Source organism: Gekko japonicus, unplaced genomic scaffold (genome assembly GCF_001447785.1).
Source record: "Gekko japonicus isolate JY-2015 unplaced genomic scaffold, Gekko_japonicus_V1.1 scaffold445, whole genome shotgun sequence".
Lineage (NCBI taxonomy): Eukaryota > Metazoa > Chordata > Lepidosauria > Squamata > Gekkonidae > Gekko > Gekko japonicus.
In genome coordinates, this window is record NW_015169184.1 from 882807 (window position 1) to 905865 (window position 23059).

A 23059-nucleotide genomic window follows, 5' to 3' on the forward strand; every position below is an offset into this window, starting at 1 on the left:
TCCAGCTTGGTCAAAGTTGGTGCAGTACATATGGGTTAGCTATGAATCATGGCCATGGTGAAGTTATCTCTTGAACCTTTATCACAAGCATTGAGAAGGGGCTGTAGCTCGGTGGTGCAGCATCTGTTTGGAATGCAGAAGGTCCCAGGTTCAATCCCCAGAATCTCCAGTTAAAAGAACCAGGCAGTAGGTGCTGTGAAAGACCTCCATCTGAGACCATGGAAAGCTGCTGCCAGTCTGACTTGACGGACCAGTGTTCTGATTCAGTAGAAGGCAGTTTCAGGACAACATAATTAAAGATGAGGCAACGTAGCATACATCACAGAACTTGGATCCTGCCTAGCATTTCCATGAGGGCCAGACAGGGGTGATTTTCACCATTTTCCCACTCCCATAAGCAGTTTAAAATATCCCCCTAAATAGTGCTCCTAGGGGATGAGGGATCCCTAGGAATAGCTTGGGGTGAGAGGTCTCCTGAGGGAAGGGGAACCAGTAAAAATCACACCCCATTCTTGAGCTCACAGAAAGTCTAGGTGGGATTCGAACAGAGTTTCTTCTGATGTGGGTCAATACCAGGTCAGAGACACCACCAAGTGCCAGCAGGTGTAAGTTGGTAGAATGCAGTACTGTAGTCAGAAATTTTCAAGTGCCCATATTTAGTCCTATCCTGAGACTACCAGCTTGGGCCTGTGTATCCCCTGAGCAGTACCACCACTGTGTATAGTTCAAGAAAGGATCATACTTTTAGGCTTCAGCTGTGAAAACAAATCCATAGTAAAGTGTGAAACAGAAATAACTTGTTTTGACAGTTGCTAAGGTCTTTGCAAGCATGGTTCAATTTATGCATCTGAATGCTTCATGGAAAGATAGCTGTGTCAGTATATGAAGAACAGTGGTCTATCAAAGACAGTGCCCTATTTCCCACAATGGCCAGTCAGATACCCCAGAGATAAGGCTGCCAGGCCTCCTGCCACACTGGGAAGCCTCCCACCGGCAACCCTAGTTACATGCCACTTCTCCAAGCAGCGGCAGGAGAATTATTTTGAAAACTGGCAACCTTGGTTATATTGCTATTTATGTCACACCTGGGTAAACCTGGAAGTGATGTAGGGTTGCTTAGGAATTGCTGGAAACTCTATTAGAAACTATTATAAACTCAACTAGAGTTTCTGGCAATTCCTAGAGCTATCCTTCCATCATTCCTGGTTTTCCCTGAAAGTGACTAGCGATGCAGCCACCATAGTGCCCTCTGTTCCCGCCCACAACACCCCTATTGGTTTCCAAGACTGGAACATGGAATGCCAAGGTTCCTCACCACTAGAGCTGGCAGACCACAACCCAGCGATTGTGACCGTCTTTTTAAAGAAACTAATGACATTTCCCAATTATCACCTTCACCTTGAACCAGTTAATGAGTAAATCCATTTACAAACTGTTTTGATGTGAAACACGTTATACATGCTAGATTTAGACACATTTCGTACTTCCAATTTTAGACAGTTTGTTCCTTTTTCCTGGATAACTTTCTGGGAGAGAGAAAAAGGACTAAAATTGGAAGGGGAGATTTTTCACTGATTTGTTAGAATAATTTTGTTTTGATTTCCACAGGGTAACCTCATCTTACTGAGAAATATTGTTTCAAAGCTGGTTGACCAGAAATCACAAAGAATTCAAGAGTCTACCAATTGCAGGTTGTATGCTTGTCTGCAGGAAAAAAACAACAACAACAGGAAAAAAGGATAGTAGGCCTCGCAATAGGAAAAGGCAGAACGGAAATTGCTTACTGGGAATCACTCACTTTTTTATTAATGTAAAAGGGGTCCAGGTCCTCCAGGGGTACGGCCACCATTCCTGGAGGTATGTCTCCATAAATGAAGGGCAACGATTTGCCCGCCTCCAAGTCACTGCTTGGTTTTGGGCCATTTTCGTCGTCGGTGTCTTTACGGTCTTGTTTGGACTGCTTAGCCTTTTCTGCAGCAATGCGTTGTTCAATAGCTGCAAGAGACTCTCTGGTGAAGTAGTGAAAGCTGTCAGGTCCTGGTGGTACAAGCACTGGCTGCTCCATCTTTTCATCCTGCACATTTTAATTACCATTTATTCCCCTGCATAAGGAAGTACTGAATGAAAGGAAAGGAAAGAAAAGAAAGAGGAAAGATTCAGAACAGATGCAACTGAGAAATTTGGGTTGATTACCTGAACAAATTATCTATTATCACACTCAAATTGTAAGCTGAAGACTTTAAAGAGGCAATTTCATTAGTCAAGAACCACAGTCTGCCAACAGGTACAGCTGCTGGGCTGTTTCCATTTGCCGCAGTTGTTAGCTTTCTTTTGGACAGGCTCCCTGGTTCTTTAGCAGCTGAGTGACCAGTAGAAATTCACAAGATGAAGCTTTTCCCTGGCATGTGAATCCTGTGATGGGAAAAGCTTCGCTTACTAAATTTATTCATTTCAAGTAAAACATTTATTTTCTTTTATGGCACAAGGCAGCTTAAAGTCCCCAGGTTAAATATATATGAAATACAGTAGAACTCTGCTTACCCCCCTGTGACGGACAGAAGGCTGGCCCACCCCTGACGGGGAAAACAGCTACTCACTCAGATGGGAGTGCTACTCCAGCATCCAGTGGCCTTTGAGAAGGAAGGTGGAATGTTGGAGGCAAACACAGCAGGAGTTCTGCCTCAAGGAGAGAGCAGTGAGAGCTCAGGTCTGGCTCAGAAAGAGAGCAGACAGACTGAAGGATAGCTGTGCTTGGTAGTGTGGCAGAGTGGTTTGGCTCTACTTCTGACATGGAACAGAGTACTCAACTGGCAATGAGCAGACCTCATGCCATTTAGTCTGACTCTTAGGAAAGGGCAGGCTGGTGTGGGTGGAATTCTGTGCGTGTGTTAGGATCCAACCTAGTGGCTAGTCAATAAAACCCTGTTTATGCTTGAAACTATTAAAGAAAATTGAAACTACTCTCTAAATTAATGTGCCTCAGCCAGGTTTCTCTTTTGTCTGTCTGGAGTCCTGTGCTGCTGATCTATTTCTGGAAACCAATCTGAAAATAAATCTTCTTTGTGGTTAATATACAGTTCCTTCCTCAGTGACCTCCATATTCTACTTGTGCACCACAAAACTTACCTAGCAGCAGCGAACCCAAGGGCTATACGCTCACTGCCTTTAGAACACCTGGTAACCGAGGGATAAAATAAACCTGGATCCTCCCCATATCATAGGAGGCTCTGAGGCTTCTCTCATTTGATAGAAATGACCTGTCACATCCAATGTTCCCCCTAAACTCCACAGTCTTGTGAGCAGAAATTCTACCTTGTGAGCAAAAAAGCTAGTAGCGTTAAAGTTGGGAGCAAGTCTACATTTGACCATTGCATAAATTATTTTTAATACTTCCATAACCTTGTAAAAATCCCAGAATGAATTCTTTTAACTATATTTAAACTATATTTTAAGAATAACTGAAACATTATAAGAGAAAACAGAATCAAGTTAAATTTATTACACAGAATGTCCTCTATAGGGGTAGACCAGGCCTCCGGAGAACAGGTCTACCTGCCCCACTGTATTGGTAGACCTGGCTTCTGGAAAACAGGTTACCCACCTCAGTCTACTAAATTGGTGTTATTGTTGTTGTTATTATTGTTATTATTATTATTAATCATCCCACCCCTGCTACTGCACGGCTCTGGGCAATGTCCAACCCAAAATAAAACAAGATAAAATTAATTAAAACCAATATAATATAATATAATATAATATAATATAATATAATATAATATAATATAGACCTGGCCTTGGACCGTCGCCCTGTGCTGACCCTTAGAAAACATACCAGCACTTGACGGGGGGGGAAACTCTTGCAATCTACTTTGGTTTTTGTAGTGAAATATGACAACCAGCATTGCAGGTCAAGTATAGCAGAGGTGGAACAATCACTGTCAGAACACTTCCTAACGTAACAAACAGGAAGTTGCTTAAATGTTATCAACCTGCCCAAACCATTTATTCAAATATTTATATCCCACTTTCCCCTGTGACTCAAGGCAGCTTACAAACTATACTGAAAAGCATAACAGGGGTGTACAAAAAATATTTTTTCTGGCTCAGTTATAGCCTATGGGGAGCACTATAGTCAATGGGCCCCACAGGCTATGATGGAGAATTGCTCCAGTGGTATCTGGGGCTCTGGGGGAGCTGTTTTTTTTTAGTTAGAGGCACCAACTTTGCAGCATAGGAGCTGGAGCCTCTCCTCAACACCCCCCCCAAGTTTCAAAGAGATTGGACCAGGGGGTCTAGTTCTATGGGCCCAGAAAGAAGTGACCCCCATCCTCCATTGTTTTCTATAAAAGCTTGGTTGTGAGCAGAGCAGAAAGCCTCTGGACTATCCTCTGAAATGTTGTGTGCCAGCCCCCGCCCCCCAGTGCAGCTTAAAGGGAACTGGGTCACATCCCCCTCCCTAAGAAAATGCCTGGAGCTGAAACCCCTTGCAAATAAAACGGCCCTTACAGAAACTTCCCAAAACTTCTGGTCCCCTCCCCTTTTTTGGGAGCTCATTCCAGAAGGTGGGGACCATAAGGATGAACAGGCTCTGGTAGATGACAGATTTTATTTATTTTATTTATTTATATTTACGTTTATATCCCGCCCTCCCCGCCATTCGGCACGCTCAGGGCAGCTAACAACATAAATAAATGTACATTAAAATTCCAGTTAAAACTGTCAGTCAATATCAAATCATACCGTATAAACATAACTTACATTAAAAAATAGCAATGGGCTAGTTTAAGTGGTATGGGGGAAACTTTTTTGTGTGTAGCTGTGAAAAAGGCTCAGGAACTCTGTGAACCCACTTTATCACCACTGTGAGCCTTCTGAGAACCAGGGCTGCCGAGGGGGGGGGACGACACGATTCATGGGGAGCCGAATCAGCCAGAGGGCTCCTGAAGCCAGCATGCTGCTGCATACACAGAATGCATTTAATTTTTTCCCCGAATGCAGTTCTGGCTGTATCCGCTAAGGGCACGGGGAAGGCAGCAGTAAAAAGTGCTCAAAAGTCTGCTGGCTGGACCTTTTAGCAAAGTTTACTAGGAGGCTGAGAGAATCCATTTTCTGATCAGATCCTGCTAAACCTACTAGCCAAGCCAGCACTGGAGCAAGGCAATGGCAGCCAGGACAAGTCTTTGCCAAGATTCAGCCTCCTAACAAGCTCATTATCTCCAACAGTCTACAGTTTGCTTTTTCCTTTAATTCCATCCAGCTCCTGCACAGCTGGATCTTGCAAAGGGGCAGCTCTGTTAGGGTGCTAGGGTTGCCAGGTCCAATGTCCATGCCGGTGGAAGGTCAGAGGGAACATTCGGGGAGCAGGGCAAAGCGATACGACAAGTTGATGTCCCATGGAAGTGATGTCATTGTGTCAGGGACATCATTTGGTGATGCTCTGGTTTTGCCCCAATACCAAAGCGTCACCATGTGATGTCCCTGACACGATGACATCACTTCCGTGTGATGTCAGTGCATCATGGATGTCACACAGTTACATTGCTGTTTGGAGGCAGGGTTTCCCCCACCAGTGAGCTTGCTGGTGGTGGGCAGAAGCCCTCAGACCAGAGGATCCTCTGCTTGGAACTGGAGAATGGCAACCCTACAGTGTGTGGTAGTAAAATAAGTAATGATAAAAAAAATGTTCATTGTCTTTTCCTATATTTCTCTCTTTCCCACACTTTTCTCCTTCATTTTGCTCTCTTCCATTCATGATCTGCCATTCATCTATCCCCACTTCTAAGTTCTCTTCCTCTCCTCTCCTCCATTTTATCCTCACAACCACCTCCCTCTGTAGGGTAGGTTGAGAGTGTGTGACGGGCCCAAGGTCACTCAGCAAGCTTCCATGGCAGAGTGGGGATTTGAATCTGGGTTTTCCAGATCCTACTCCAACACTTAAACTACTACAAAAGTTTAGCTTCCATTGCAAACAGCATATGGGGAGGGGGAGTCTGGAGAAAACCTGGGCCAAGATCTTCCAGTTCCTTTCATATTTGGCCCTGGAACTCTCATCATCATCCTGAAGCTGGTGGTCAATTCTGAGATTCCTAGTTCTAGTTTCTGATGAGTTATGCCTGCTACAAAGGACAGACATATGGACATGTTGTTCCTTTTATTGTTATAGATATGTGGTAACAGCCAGACAAATTATTTGTTTTGTTATGATATTTGGTTTGGATCAGGGTCATTGGTGGGGGGCACATGGCATCTTCATCCAGGGGCTCATGGTGGCTCTCGGGAGTCCTGTTTCCAACAATTGTACATAGTAAATCGTGGACTGAAATCTGAGCAAAACACTGATAAATTCTAGCTGTTTAATAGTTTTTCAAGCTGGAAGCAAGCAGAAGAGTTATCAGAGAGCAACCAGTCTTTTACTGAAAGCAATATTTTATTAATTATGGAAAACCAAGTTGTCCTACTACAGAATCCTATGGGAGCACATTTGTTAATTACAAAAGGGGCTAATTCAGCAACTTCCCCTTGCACTTGATTTCAGCTGGATTAATCCTATGATGGTAATTTCAGAATCAGGTCATAGCAAAACAAAAATGGCATTCTTCTCTATCAAATGTAAACACTAAGCACAACACAGTATTTTCACTGTGTTGACATGCTCTTTAAACCTTCATTTTGACAGCCACTGGCCTGGATCCCACCAACTGTTTCACTCAATCTTGCCCAATTCCCCTTCTTATTGCAGCCCCTGTTCCATATAGCTTTTGTCTATGCAGGTCCCACAATCCCCATCCTAGCATTTTTGGTAGTCAAAAGGGACCTCCCCCACCAACTTTTCCCCAGCAGATTAATTGGTTGGATCCAACACCCTATCTTTAATCTTGAGCTCTGTTTATATTAAATCTGATTTCCCCCCTCACTTTTGTCGACAACTTTAACTTGGGATACAGGGTTCCCTTTACCTCAATTTTATCCTTATTGCAATTTTATCTTCCTCCCTACAGCCCGGGGAGCCAGAGATAAGGGACAAAAATACCTCTGGCCCTTGCTGCTAGGCCAGGGCTCTTATTGTAGAAAAAGCCCAGCAGGAACTTATTAGCATAATAGGCCACACCCAACAGCAGGAACTCATTAGCATATTGGGCCACACCCCTGATAGCACAGCTCATTAGCATATTAGGCCACACCCCCATGTTACCAGAAGTGTGGTTATCCAGCCACACCCACCTTTTGCTTGTTATTCTGTTTACCTTGTTTGTTGTCAAAACCCAGGGCTTTTTTGTAGCAGGAATTTTGCATGTTAGGCCACACACCCCTAATGTAGCCAATCCCAATGAGTTTCTGCTGTTGGGTGTGGCCTATTATGCTAATGAGTTCCTGCTGGGCGTGGCCAACTTGGGAGCCAGCCGGAACTCCGTTCCTGTGTGTTCCTGCCCAAAAATAGCCCTGCCGCTAGCAAAAATGAGATGGGAGGGAAATTCCTTCTCCCCTGCTCACCTCTCAGCACTCCCTCATAGTGCTGAGCAAATGAGCACTTTTTAAGGTGGGTTCTCTCAGCATATGTCTGACTACGAATCTGGTTGTGCACCCATAACCCAACACATGTCAGGGGTTTCATACAGTTTGGCCCTTTGACCTTATTGTTCAAGGCATTTTGACTCAATCAAAGTACTTTTAAGGGATATTTTGTTGTATTGCTATGTTTCTTTCTAACAAAAGGAACCCTGGTGACATCAGCCTCAAATTTAAAAAGCAGTCTGTTTAATTAGTACTGTTTGCCTGTGGCTAATTCCCAGTGATCTCACTAAAAATCGTCTCTCACACACCACTTTCCCTGCTTTTCTTTATTTTCCACATCAGCGGGAACTCCCTTGCCACAACTCCATCCAATCAGGCTGCAGTCTTTGGAGCTCCCTTGAATTACTCACCACTCTCCCACCCTGGCAAACTCGCATCAGGGACCCCAAACATCTTGGCTATTGGCTGCACAGAGGCTAAGTATTTCCCCAGACACGCTCCCATTCAGATTAGGTACACCATCTGATTTCACCCTGCCGCTTTCTGTATTCCCCAAACCTTCATCTTGAATTGCACAACTGTGTGTGGGTAATTGCCATGTTTGCCTTACTGTGGGCAATCTAGTATTTGGGGCTATATATTCTTACTGCATGAGTGCATTTAAATCCTGTGCACATGAACCCACTGTTTCAATATTCCAAATCTCAGTGCTTTATTGTGAATCACACTCTATGCGTGCATCATATGCACTCATTTTTACTTGATATTAAAATTTAAACCATTCCTTTAGAACAGGAGGAAGAGGAGGCTAAAGTGAAGTTTCTCTCTTGTGCTTGACTTCTCCAGAGGGACATACATAACAACTGATATTAATAGGTGACTCTTTTAAACTGGTAGTAGCTTGGATTTCACCTGAAAGTTCCACATATGCAACGCGTGTGTGTGAGTTTGGTCAGTCCACCCCATGGTAGAACTCTGGCCCTCCAAAAGCTATTCTTGTGGGTCCTCCATCACTCAAGAATAGCACTTGGGGGGCATTTGGGCTGTGGCAAGAGGGGTGGGTGGGGAAGTCACACTTTATGGATGGAAATCTCCAAAGCTTGTATCTCTGCAGCATCACAATTATAGTTGCAAAAAATCCAGTATATGCCGTTCATTTCATCAATAATGGAGGCCTGAGATCTTATATATTTAGAAACAAAAAAACCCACAAACTGGTCATGAGTGCCACATGTGGAAAAAAAACCAGCCTAGCAACAAGAGGGAAAAACCCCCTCAAAAACTGCTTCAAGTGCATCTTTTACACTGCGGAGCGGATTTTACAGGCACAGTTTTCGAATGTGTATTTAGGCAGCAAGAAGAGCATATTGCTCCCTTCCCTCACAGTCGAAAATGATGTGTCTGCAGTCTCCACCCATTGGCAGGTTGCCTGGAAGGAAGGCTGCCATTGTCAGGGCCAGACCTCATACACTGGACAAAAACAGGAGGGGGAATGGTGGCGAAATGCAAAAGCAAAGGCTGATAAGAAGGGAGACAGGTACCCCGAGCGCAGAAGGGATACGTGCAGAGACACTGCAAGGAGGAAGGGAGATTTCGTTTTAAAAGGGGGGGGGAGAAGGGTGAGAAAGGGAGGCAGGAGAGAAGAACGTTGGAGGAGAGGGTAGCAGAGAGAGAAAAATGAGCAATTATCTTTGGAATTATATAAAAGTAATTTAAAAAATGGAACATTAAATGGAAAGAAGATACTAAAGGAAATGACAAGCAAGACAGAAGTGACTGAGAAGGGAGCAACGAGGGAGAGAGCAAATTGCTCTTCCTCGTTCTGGGCATTTTCTTTGGTGTCAAATTGCAAAAAAAAAAAAAATGGGGGCAGGGAGGGAAAGAACCTTTGCAGATCTCCAGCGTTTGGCCAGGGTAAAAGGACTTCGCTTAATGGCAGCAGGAAAAGCCCTGCTCTGCAAAAACAGCTAATGGATCCCTTAATGCACATGCAGAGTAAACAAAGCCAGGATTTCAAAGGTCCTCCTTTGACCACATCTGTTAAGTGGATAAGTCTCAAAATGCTCCAGGTTTAACATCTGAACTGACAGCTAAAGGAACAGGTAAGAGGATGTCATCTGGATATTTTATACCTAAAATGGAAAGTCCAGCTTTTTTGGACATTGTGTTTACAAGCCAGATGAAAGCAATAAGGAATTATACATCAAAGTATCATCAAGATGATCTGAACGTCCACATGATGTCAGGAATTGCTGGTGTAATCAGTTTAGGAGTTTTACGCTGCTCCAGCCAGTATGGAGTGGTGGTTAGAGTGTCTGACTAGGCTCTGTGGGACCCAGGTTCAGATCCCCATGCTGCCATGGAAGAGCCAGTTAGATGTAGTGGTTAAGAGCGGGTTTGATTCCCCACTCCTTCACATACAGCCAGCTGGGTGACCTTGGGCCAGTCACAGTTATCTCAGAACTGTTCTGTCAAGCGCAGTTCTCTCAGAGAGCTCTCAGCCCCACCTGCCTCACACAGTGTCTGTTGTGGGGAGAGGAAGGGAAGGAGATAGTAAGCCACTCTGAGTGAAGGGAGGGGTATAAATCCAGTCTCTTCTTCTTCTTCTTCTTCTTGGTGTGACCCGGGGCCCATCACACTCTCAGCCTTACCTACCTCACAGGGTGATGGTTGTGAGGACAAAATGGAGGAGAGAATGATAGGCCCCTATGGGAGAGGAACGCAGGGTATAACCCAACAAAATAAATAAATATTAGAAACTCATACATAATCCATACATGGATTTTCTTTTTTTTGTTAAATGTGGGTACACAACAGAGCAGATATACCTCTACTTCTGACCAAACATCAAGGAGTGGATTACAATTTACAATATTGGTTTTAACAACCGAAATAAAATACATGTAAGCTTTTATTTCAAAGAATACAGTTCACCTCTGGTACTTGCCCTTGGATTCAGAATGCAGATTTAAAAACCCAGCAAAAACATTATTCGTTCTTTCCCCACCTCCAGGATTCCAAGTCAGGGCCTGACTCATGATTTGGGAACAGTAATAGCTGAGGCTCTTGGCAGCCACAGATGCATGAAGGCAGGGCCAAGACTTTTAATGGATTGAGGTGACATTCGTTCCAAGTGTAGGAGGCATCAAGCAAACAGATGCTGCATGGCTACTTGCTGATGTTTGTACCACTCTAACAGAGAATGGCCCAAGAGGGAGCTGCTGAGGGAAAGGAGGAAGAAGAGAAAGGCAGCTATAATGGTGATGTCAAATGCATTTTCAAGTCCCGGGAAAAGAAGTGGAGGTAAGGCTATGAAGAAAGGTTGGAGAAACAAAGACTGAGGGGTGACATGATCAAGGTTTACAAGATTATGCATGGGATAGAGCAGGCAGAGAAAGAAGTACGTCTCTCCCTTTCCCACAATACAAGAACTTGTGGGCACTCCATTAAATTGCTGAGCGTTCGGGTTAGGACAGATAAAAGGAAGTACTTCTTCACCCAAAGAGTGATTAACACATGGAATTCACTGCCACAGGAGGTGGTGGTGGCGGCTACAAGCATGAACAGCTACAAGAGGGAACTGGATTAACATATGGAGCAGAGGTCCATCAGTGGCTATTAGCCACAAGGTATAGATAGGAACTCACTGGCTGGGGCAGGTGATGCATTGTATTCTGGGGGGGGGGCAACAGTGGGAGGGCTTCTAGTGTCCTGGCCCCACTGCTGGACTTCCTGGTCGCCCCTGGTATTTTTGGCCACTGTGTGACAGAGTGTTGGACTAGATGGGCCATTGGCCTGATCCAAACATTGGCTTCTCTTAAGGCAGAAGCAGAAATGGGCCTCAGCACAGAGAGGAATCCTAAGCAGGTCTACTCAGAATCCAAGTCAATGGGGCTTCCTCTGTGGAAGTTGTTGTTAGGATTGGAGTGTAAAAGGCTACAGATCATCTGCTCTGTCAGGAGGCACCATTCTGGACCTTTTCCCATATATGAACCGATAACTATCTCACGCTTCACACAGGAGCTATGGCTCAAAGGATTAATTGGGATGAAAATAGATTAGCTATCTGATGCTCACCACTCCTCTATAGACTTCCCACAAAAAAATTGCTTGCGTTTGGTTCAAAAAACGCATTACAGATTACAGTTTGCATTCAGAGCTGGCTCCAGAGGTTAGCAAATTTGGGCATGAAATACTAGACTTGCAAGGGATCTTAAAGACCATCTAGACCAACTCCCTGCTCAAAGCAGGAAACCCAGAGCTAGAACATCCACAACAGATGGCTGTTCAGCCTCTGCTTGAAGACCTCCAGCAAGGGAGAGCCATCACCCATGCCGACCAGTAACTGGTTCCATTTTTAACTGCTCCTACCATTAGGAAGTCTCTAATACCAGTCAAGTGAAAGCCATCATCCTGAAACTTAAGCATATTAGATCTAGCCATCACCCATGCCCACCAGTAACCGGTTCCATTTTGTAACTGCTCCTACCATTAGGAAATCTCTAATACTAGTCAAGTGAAAGCCATCATCCTGAAACTTAAGCATATTAGATCTAGTCACCCTTCAGAACAGCAGAGAACCAGTCTTTGCCCTTGGGGTGGCCTGCCCACTAGGTGTACCAAGGGGATTGCCTAGGGCACAAGTCCATGCATGAGATGGAGGGGCACTAACCCAGACCTCCCAGCAGGATTGCCTGTAACCTACAACAGTTCCAGTCACCATTCTGACCTTTGTGCCACATCTGTGCACCTGGGTAGCCAGGGTCTTCCTGCAGCTGGGATCCGTGGTGGGATGTCTGCAGGAAGTGATGTCGCTGCATCACCAATGACAGAGGCCTAGGCCTCAGTTTGCTGCTGCTAAGTTCCCTTGCCATCCGAATTAATGGTGCTGGGGGAGGGCCCCAAAGTGGGGATCTCCTGCCCCTGGCAGGGGTCTGGGAACCTTAATTACAGCCCTGGACTCCACTCCCTGTGCCAGCAGAGACTGACAGTGGAATAAAATAAACTGTTGTAAAAGCATAACACACAACAAGGGAGACTGTGTAAAATTGTACACTAAAGCTGTATTCAGATGTCACGTTAAGACAACGTTAAGCCTGAATGTGCATGTCGCAGGGAGTCTGGGTCTCCTGCTCTAATGGGACACCTCCCAGCAATTTCCCCTGGTCCTTGTTGGCACTTTCCAGGCCTACGGGGGTGGGATGGGTGGCCCCAGTGTGAGGATAAAAAAACAACAACTAGGAGGATCATCCAGGCATGGGTTTGCAAAATAAATTACATAAAATACATTTTTTTACATTTACTGGGATTAACCTCCTTCCTGCCCTGCCCTGGATAGCTCCGGCTAGTCCAATTTGATCAGATCTCAGAAGCCAAGCAGCAGAGTCAGCCCTGGTTAGTACTTGGATAAGAGACCACCAAGGAACTCCAGGGCTGCCATGCAGAGGAAGACAATGGCAAAGCACCTCTGCACGTCTCTTGCCTTGAAAACCCTACAGGCAGGGTTGTCAATTTACAGGTGCTGGCTATTTCCCGCTACTACAACTGATCTCCAAGTAACAGATATGAGTTCCCCTGGAGAAAATGGTGGAACCCAGGGCTATTTTTGTGCAGGAACGCACAGGAACGGAGTTCTGGCTGGCTCTCAAGTTGGCCACGCCCAGCAGGAAACCATTAGCATAATAGGCCACACCCAACAGCAGACACTCATTAGGATTGGCTACATTAGGGGTGTGTGGCCTAACATGCAAAGGAGTTCCTGCTACAAAAAGCCCTGGGTTTTGACAACAAACAAGGTAAACAGAATAACAAGCAAAAGGTGGGTGTGGCTGGATAACCACACTTCTGGTAACATGGGGGTGTGGCCTAATGTACTAATGAGCTGTGTTGTCAGGGGTGTGGCCTAATATGCTAATGAGTTTCTGCTGTTGGGTGTGGCCTATTATGCTAATGAATTTTTGCTGGGCTTTTTCTACAAAAAGAGCCCTGGGAGCCTATGGCATTATATCCCATTAACATCCCTCCCCTCCCCAAACCCCACCCTCCTCAGGCTCCACCCCCAAAATCTCCAGGTATTTCCCAACCCAGAGCTGGCAACCCTACTTATGGGGTTGCCACAAATCAGCTGTGACTTGAGGGCTCTTTCCACACACAGCCTCCTCCATAAATAAACAGCTATGTCTGTGCATGCAGGGATGTCACCAGTGGGGGAGGGGGATACAGGTGTGTGGAAACTTGAGGGGGAAATCCCAGGTGATGTACCAGAGAGCGAGAGAGAGTTCAGCTGTAGCTCAATGGACAAGGGGTGAAGGTAGGAATTGGGCAAGCTGGGGATGGAGGGAATGCTGGTGTGCGAAAAAGTTTTTTAAGAAGATGAGATCATCTGAGGGAATGAAAACAATAAGGGGAACTGAGAAAAGGGAAATGGGGAGGTGAATGGAAGGACGAGTGGGGAGAAGACAGTGAGGGGAAAGACACTGCTTGGGTTGTGAACCAGTGGGTAAGGAGGTGGGGAATAGAAGAGGAAGAAAGGCAGACAGCAGTAGGCTGTGAAAGGTAGGAAGTGTTACTAGGTAGAGAGGTGAAGAAAGTGGGCAGAAGATGAGGAAGAACTGGAAGGGGAGGCATCAACGAGATAGGAGGAGAGGGGGTGGTGCCTTACAAGTCCTTGCTGGTATCCACTTGTATTGTATGGATTTATTATACTTGCATTGTCTGATTTATTACAGTGGTGTTAATTCTGCCTTCAGTACTATACAGTAAAAAACCCCACAAAATCCCCCACCCTGCATTGTGTTTTTTCTCCCTTTATTGCCAGAAATTAACTCATTTTCTTTCTGGTGTCAAGAGAAAGGATCATCATGGCAAAATAGCTAATCTCTCCAAAACCTAAGATGCAATTGGCATGTAAATATTTATTTCCTGCCAAGTACACTCTCCTCCCTTATCCTGAGGACATATGGTATGTTGCACCAATGACTCTTGAATCTCAGAGTTGCTGGCATCAGCCATCCTTTTGTGGAAAAGACCACCTGTACATTTTCATGACTGACCAGCCCTGTATTTATTATAGAGACAGTACAAATGTGCAAAAAAACCCCACCCTTTGACCTTCATTTGTTCTTTTCTGGAGAGTGGAATGTGCAATTTAGCAACCTGCTAAGAATGACTTAGGAATGAAAATAAGGGGAAAGCAGAGGTCTTCATAACATTGCATTCAGGGCAGGATAATACATCTTTTTACAATCTTGAGTCCAATCCTTTAATATCAGAAGTAGACCCTGTATTAGGAAATCAAGCGGATAGACATTTCCATTAATTTCAACAGGGAACACTGGCTTGGGTGTAAACCTTGCCAGTTAGGATGACGTTATCAGGGACTGTACCCCTCACCCTATGGATCCTGCCTCACAAATGTCAGGGTGGAAGGAAAAGGCATCTCCTGTCTATGGTGGAAAGTGCCATCAAGTCGCAGCTGACCTATGGAGACCCCATGGGGTTTTCAAGGCATGAGACGTTCAGAAGTGGTTTGCCATGGTCTGCCTCCGCGTCACAGCTCTGGTATCCCCTGGACTAGCCAGGGCTGACCGTGCTTAGCTTCCAAGATCTGAAGAGATTGGACTAGCCTGGGCTATCTAGGTCGGGATTCTCCAGTCCATAGCCAATTAAAATTCTTATTAGCAGAGCAGGCACCAGTGGGTTGAACTGGGGTGGGAGCCACCTTTCCTATAGGTAGGTTGACTGTACATACATTGAACATGTGAGTACATGAAGTCTGTGGGTAAGGAGAGTAAAGCCCACTGGCCCATGGGTATTGGTTTTATTTTAAAAAAACAATGCCACCCCACACTTGGGAAACAAAGGAAGGAACATAAATTGGGGCAGGCAGAAAATAAAAATAGATATTATATCGCCCCTTATAAGATGTCAGAAACCAGGTGGCTGTTTACAGCACTTACATATGGCTGACAACTTTTTTTTCTGGCAAGAGTCTTATGTCTATAACAGTTGCATGACAAGCAGATATCTGTCAGGTCTTCAGGAGTACCATTTTAGGTTTCAGGAACACATGTGTGTGGATGCAACACTCCAGTGTACAAAAATAATGAGTATGTAGGACGAAGGCACAAACATTCCTGGAGTCTGATTACATACACAGGAAGCAAGGCCTCTAAAGACCTATGCAGGGAAGAAACTGAGTCTGGTGACCAACTTCCCAAGATACGAAACCTAGGAACCTATTAGCACTAGCCATTTTCTTCTACCCAAAGGGAATCAAACCCTGCTGATTCCAACAGGAGTACTTAAAAGCCTACAAGAAATTGGTTAAGTAAAAAAAACCTGTTGTTAAGGAATGGAACTTAAAACCCTTTAATCCAATCATCCACTGGCCTTTCTCTAGTTGCTCACCTCCATTTTCTCTGATTGTCTCTCGACCTTCTGTCAGTGGCAAGTTAGGTGGCTGTTAAGATGCTCAGACTTTTCAAGATGGCACCATTGCTCTTTTGAGTCCCAAAAGCAAGTCTCATGCAGAAAGTTCCTAAGGAGGTAACACTGCCAACCTTTCTTTGTAGGAGAAAACTGCAGTTCAGTATCCCAGTGTTTTTTTTTTTAGGGTGGTGGTGGTTAAAAGGCAACCAAATGAGTTTCAAAACATAACAGTCTGAATTTCACATGAAGATCTGATCCCAGTTTAGGGCTGCCAGCCCAGCAATGGCAAGTTGTGGAAGCATTGGGGGGGGGACCTATAAAGTGGTGTCACTCTGATGCCATGACATCACTTCTGATGCAAACTCAGATGTGATGTAATGGTACTGGGGTGATACTCTAGGAACTCTAGGGCTTTACTGAAAGTTTTGCCCCAACATGGTGATGTCACTCATGGATTCACACTGGGAGGGGCACTGTAGGATTGGCATGACATTGATTTTCCCCCATTCTCCTCTCTGCTGCCTTACCAAGGAACTGAGGATGCTGGGTGAGAGGTCTCCCTCTGGAGCAGGAGACCTGTCTGCCCTACTCCAGTTGGATGTCAGGGAAGTAAACAGGTGGTGTTCTGATTAGGGCAATAATTTTGCTGAGACAGGTGTGGATCAGGGATTAAAGAGTTCAGGATATACATCGTAGACTAGCTTGACCTCATGACCCTTGTCCTGGCTGTTAGCTTTTGCTTCCAAGATGGAGTCATACATATGAGAGCCACTGCGATGTAGCGGACTTCAGTAGATTCAGAAGGGTATGGCTCTGTTTTGTATTGCTCTGTTAATCTCTGCCCTTTAGTTTGTCCTTGCACTGTCACGCACATTACATTTTTCCTTTTGGCTAAAAACTGACAAATCATGAGTACCAAAACCCTAATTTGGGTGCCATTTGGGTGCTATTCGAAGCAACTGAAACTAATGTTGAAAATGTAGGCAAAGGTACAATCTCAAGAATAACAATAGCAAAGAATTGGAAAACAGACAGAATACCGACTAGGGAAGAGTTGATTACGAAGCTTTTTGAAATAATAGAAATGGATAAGCTGAATATGTACTTGGCGGGAAAAACAGAAAGTAACTTTAAGCAAAAATGGCAAAAAGTCAATAAGTGGATTGAAGAAAATGTCTAATGTAATCCCAGAATGTTGGAAAATATATGGAGTGTAAATTATGGAAAAATGAAAATAAAAATAATAAAAAAAGAATTTATTTATTTAAGTCTGCATCTCACTTAGAAAATGCACAGTAATATACTTCACAACAGATGGAAAATATTTTTTTATGCTACCAGTAAGTTGCAAGTGAAAGATCCTGAAGCCACTCTACCAATTTGAACTCACAAAGTGCCATCGTGAAACTCCCCACTAGAATGTTTTTTGCAAAAGTTCTGATGGATCCTTCCCATGTGAAGGTCTCCTCCTTATATTCAGCCTCTCAGACTTTCACTTGGCAGAGCAATGTTTGGACTTGGTATCCATCCAGTTATGGTGAGTTTCTGATCTGATCCAGAAACAACATGAAAGACAATGTTTGGCTCAGTCTGGAGATAGGCCACAGTACATCTCACTGCACTTCACTGGCAGCCATTCCAGGTCCTACTTCCAGAGCAGAACCTACCAGTTTCAGCCACCTATAAGCTCGGATTCTCAGTGGGTGAAAACGGACCAGAGGGAGAAAGCTCTAGCTGGAAGGTGGGAACTGGGCGAGTTGGACGTGGGAGAGATGCTGACATATGAAAAAGTAGTTCCACACTCCTCTTCTTAGGTGTTTCAGATAAAACAACTGTTTGTATGGAACCAATATTGTCAAACAGTAGGGGATATGATAGGTTAGATCACCAGTCCTTTTCTACTGAAAATGGTAAGGGTTTGTAATCTTTCACCTCCTGGATTCTCCTGTCTGGGCATGAAAATCTGGGAGTTAATGATTACAGTAGCACAATATCCAACAACAGAGTCCAGCCAATGTCTCTTTCAGCTCACTAATGTAGGCTCTGGAATCTCAGCACAGCATTTTCAACTCATCTTCATTGTGGCTGCAGCACTTTACACAGTGGTGAAGGCAAATAAGAACATTTGAAGCGGCCTTATACCAAATCCAATTACAGGTCCATCTAAGGTCACTAGAGTCCCTTCTTGTAGACAGTAAATCTCCAGGAAAAGAAAGATCTTTCTCAATACTTTGTCCCTGAGATCAATGATGCCAGAGAGTCTTTGTCCATGCAAATCATGTGCTCTATGACTGACCCAAGCCACTTTCCTCTACAATGAACACAAAACACCCTTCTAGATTAGGCTAAAGGTTCATCTAGGCCCTGTTCACACGGAGCATTTGTTGCGCTGAAGGCACGGTAGTCCTCCGGATTTTCCGGGTGTGATCACACCGGAACATCTGGGAGGCGTAGCGCACCCGTGGCAAACCCGTCGCGTCCCGCCGAAGATGTGCATTTTAAAAGTACCTGGGACAACCTACTGGCAAATGGTTTGCCATGGGCTGCATGCGGACTCCCTGGGTGTGATCGCACCGGTGCGCAGCTTTCTCCCCCGTCGCCCTCTTTGCCGTGGGGAAGCCGTCATCATGTTTGATCGCATAATGGCACATCAGAATGCAATGGTGCAAATAGGTGCGCTCCCCCCCCCATTTTTCAGCACGTCTGACTGGGGTCGTAGTTCATCATCATGTCTCTTACAATGGCCAACTGGTTGCCCCGGTAAGCCTAAAAGCAGGGCTTGAGGCAATTGTCCTTCTATACTCACCCCTAGCATCTGCTGTTCAATGTCATACTGCCTCAAAACATGGCAGTTCTTTGTAGTCATTATGTCTAATAGCCCACTGACAGACTTTTCCTCCATGAATCTGCAAAATCCCCTTTTAACTGTATGGAGTGTGGGGGTACTCAAACAGCCACTGGTTTGGCTCAAAGTCTGTTCTTCAGTTGCAGAGGTGGTTATTTTTCATCCACCAGTTCAGCTGCCAGCAAGCGTTTCAAGCCTGTTCACTGAGTTACTTTGTGTTACAGTACAGTTCAATGCTGCACAATCAGCAGTGTTTAACATAAATGTATCCTTAAACAGCCTTACAGAGTCTCGCTTTCCCCCTTCCTCCACAGATGTGTTGTTGCTGCATGTTGCTCTGCAGCCTATTGTAGAAATAAATAGTGAGCAAATCAACAATCAAGTGATTATAAATACATATTGCATTTTTAAGAATTCTTAGAGTTTGTTGTCCAGCTACATCTCAGTTCTCTGAATTATTTTGCACACATGCCTTTTCACACAGTCTTTTGGGAGCCACAGTTCCCTTCCCACCTTGCTTAATTACCTGACCTGATCTGCAAGCATGGGGTGGAATCGATTTCATTTACTGCACACATGGAAAAGGCCCAACAAAGCAAGGAAATGAAGCTCCACCACCACCACCACAAGTGGCAAGTGGCAGACAGGCAAACAAATCAGTCATTTGGCTCACAGGTGGTCATGATTTCTGAACACGTGAGTCTGCCTTATACTGAGTCAGACCATTGGTCCATTGAGGTCAGTATTGTCTACTCAAACTGGCAACAGCTCTCCAGGGCAGATTCTCTAACACTGAGCCATGGTCCCTACTGTCACAACAGGCTCGCCTATTAAACATGTCTGTCCCAAAGTTTGTTGGATCCCTAGCTGTATGATGAAGACTCCTTTTGGCTGTCCTAAATCTATGGCTGATCCATTTAACACACAATGCCACCTTTTCCTGAATGAGCTGGTCCATCTTTTTTTGGTTGGTATTTGTGTGTGTGTGTGTTTGCATGCCTGGAAGTCATGGGGACTTCTTGCGACCCCTAGTGGGGTTTGGACGTTTCAGAGAGGTGGCTTGATAGCCTGCCTCTGTGTCCTGAGCCCTGGTATTCCTTGGAGGTCTCCCTTGCAATTACTTGCCAGGGCTGGCCCTGCTGAGCTTCTGAGATCTGACAAGATTGGGCTTGCGTGAGTTGTCCTGGTCAGGGCAGTGAGCTGGTCCATCTTGATCAATATTAGCTATTCAGACTTGCATTAGCTCAGAGGGAGATCATTCTCAGTACCAGCTGCTTGAGATCTGAACCAAGGTTCTTTCTCATGCAAGACGTGCTCCTGAAGCAAGTCTCTCCAACAAATTGTAAAGGCCAAAAGTTTAAGATCTGTTTAAACGATGGACATCTGATTCATCCTTGATGACGCAAGAGTTTCCAGTGATATACTGGTGGGTAGCTAGTTGATGACAGCAGCATCAACAATAGTGGGGAAGCATTTGTCATAACGAAAGGGGAAGAAAAGAATAGCCTTGCACAGACAGGCCCTACACCATTAATTCTGCCAGCAATCAATGCTATGCTGAACGGGCGGCTGCCGATTTTGTAAGTGTTGGGGAAGGTGGGATTCTCTGACGGTGCTATAATTGCAATTCTACTCGTGTCCACTACCACTTCGATCTAGTGATCAAGAGTGTTTTCCATCCCAAAATCTGGGGCTTGTAATGATGTTTTTGGGGCTGGGAAAGGGGGAATCACTTGGAATGAATCAAATTAAGTATAATAAAAACTGACAATTCCTTTATGAACTAACCTAATCCTGGCTATCAACTGCCTGCCCAGATAAGTCTTACATCGCTAGTGGAAGTGTTCAGACTCAAATGCTGGCAAGCTGCCACCAGAGAGGAGATCCACACAGCACCTACAAATGTAGTGGGCAGATGGTCAATCGCAGGGAGCCTTTGGCATGTCTTACGGATCATGAAGAGACATGAGAAAGGATGCATTCTTGTAGCTATGTTGGGCTCAAGCCATTTAAGGCCAGTTGAGGCTGAGGAAACCGGTATAAATGCCAGAGGACTGGTTTAATATGCTTTCAAAGATTCCAGACGCACGGGGAAGAGTTTCATAACAGGTGGAAATATCTAGTCATCCAAGGCAGACTATGAACAAAGTCTAATTGTCAAAACATAAATGGCATTTGTTAGTATCTATTTGGTGAGAGGGGGCAATTCTTCAGTCAAAAGAAAAGCGATTCTGAAGTGATATCAGAGAGGTAGTTGTAAGGTTATCCTATAACGCTGATTCCTTCCTCATACTATTGAATTTTTGTAAAAAAAAAAATCAATTATTTAACTTCTGCTTATATAGCTGTATGGTACCCTGTGACAGAATATCTGTAGGAACATAAGGTTATTGCTAAAAACATGTATTACAAAAACTTACTTTTCTTCTGAATTTGTATAAAGAGTTAAGCTTTTGTGCAACTATCCTCTGTGTTAATAGATTACACATACAGTTGGATATATGCTGTTTATCCTAAAATAATAAAAACTATTTTTTTAAAAAACTTTCTGTTTATATATATATTTCCTGTACCCTTGGCCCTCCCAGCCCAGAGGATTACAATATAAACAGCGTCCCAAATCCAGCTTCAGTGATAGCTCCCGACTTCCTCATGGTCACATGGAAGAGCGAAGCAATTCGAAACACCCCCACAATCCTAGAGCCCTATAGCATTCTGCACATGTGTATCCTATGATAAAATTTGTAGGGGTTTCTTATGAGGATAAAAGAGACAGGGAGGAGGCTTCATCTCTTCACAAGCCCTTCATCCCAAATGTAAAATAAATAAAGAAAAAGTTCTCTCTTGTCAGGACTTCTGCTTTTGGGACTGAAATTAGAAGAGGTCAACGTAACTAAACGAACTTTAATGTGGTACATGGTGACAACAGCTAGAGTTACTTATGCGCAATGTTGGAAACAAGAAGAAGTCCCGAAGGTTGAAGATTGGATGAAGAAATTATTGTTTGCAGTTGAAATGGATAAAATGACGAGAAAATTAAATAATAGGGAAGCAGAAGAATTTTATAATGACTGGAGAGACTTAAAAGACTATCTAGAAAAATATTGGGAAATAAAAGATAATCTGTTTTGCTTTAACAATTAGCTTGTTCGTTACTTCAATAAAGCTGAATCACTTCTTTGCTGAAATCACTCTTCGATCCTTTGTTAGCGGCGATCTAACACCCTTCATCCCAAATGTAAAATAAATAAATAAAAAGTTCTCTTGCCAACTGCATGCAGGATGAGGGATCTGGAAACCTGCCTGCAATTAATCATTATTAAAGAGAATCATCCCCTCGGGACTAAGGTTGTTTAGCACAATGGCCACCTGTGCTCTGGGTCTCAGCTGGACACAAACTGCTTGGCTCATCATGGATCTCTGGTTGCAGCACATGGCCTGCTACGGTACTAAAGAGAGTTCAGTGGGAACCTATTCTGTGTGTACATTTGGTCTGATACTGTCCAAAGAACTTGATAAGTCACATTCACCTCTAGCTTGAGTCTGACCCAGACATTCTTAGAAAAAGCCAAAGAGCTATTCAGTGTGATGTGCTGCTGATAGGGTAGACTCACCTGCCCCTCCCCCCCCAGTTCTAATCCAGACTGCAAGGACAGCACAGGTGCACTTCAGAAGGGTGCTTACGGGACACGATTGCAAGAAGCAATCTTACACACTGTACTGGAGGGCTGAAAAACCCACACAAGGTCACTGCCACTACCACTCGGGCCAGAGGGGCTTGAGGAAACATCCTGCCCCCTGCCTGTGACCAATATCCAGGTACCAAGTGATTGTAAGGGAAATATAATTGGGCATATATCCATGCCACCAAAAATTCTCTTCCTGTTGTGTTTTTTTACCGTTTCCATTGGAAGACAGAGAAAACAACCATCACCACTGCTTCCAGAGGCTTAGCCAAGTTAGGTTGTTGCAACAGAAGCAACAAAGGTTCTTGCTGCATTTTAAAAGCAGATAATGTATTTAATTATCAAAGATTCCCAAGCCAGCCTGGGCTTAGGACGTTTGGATGGATAGGCAGCATCACCACAAAATTACAAACCCCCCAGTGTCGGGCTACCCACACACTAGTGTGGTAGGCTACCATGAGCCCTTTCTATCCCAACAGTTTAGGAGCAAAAGGGCAAGTCTCCCAGCCTTTCAGAGAAATTAACAAGAAAGCCAACCCTGCAGGGTGGGCATGGAGAACAAGTTTCCCAAACACAAGACAAATTA

General features: G+C 44.5%; 1 protein-coding gene across 1 annotated transcript in view; it reads right to left on the minus strand.

Moving 5' to 3' along the window:
- The window catches only part of SCN1A (sodium channel, voltage gated, type I alpha subunit), a 75105-nt gene extending 73040 nt beyond the window's left edge, over positions 1-2065 (minus strand). The window contains exon 1 of the mRNA XM_015416151.1: positions 1799-2065. Within this exon, the coding sequence (XP_015271637.1) occupies positions 1799-2065 (267 nt within the window). The remainder of the gene's footprint in view (positions 1-1798) is intronic.
- Positions 2066-23059: the final 20994 nt, after the last annotated feature.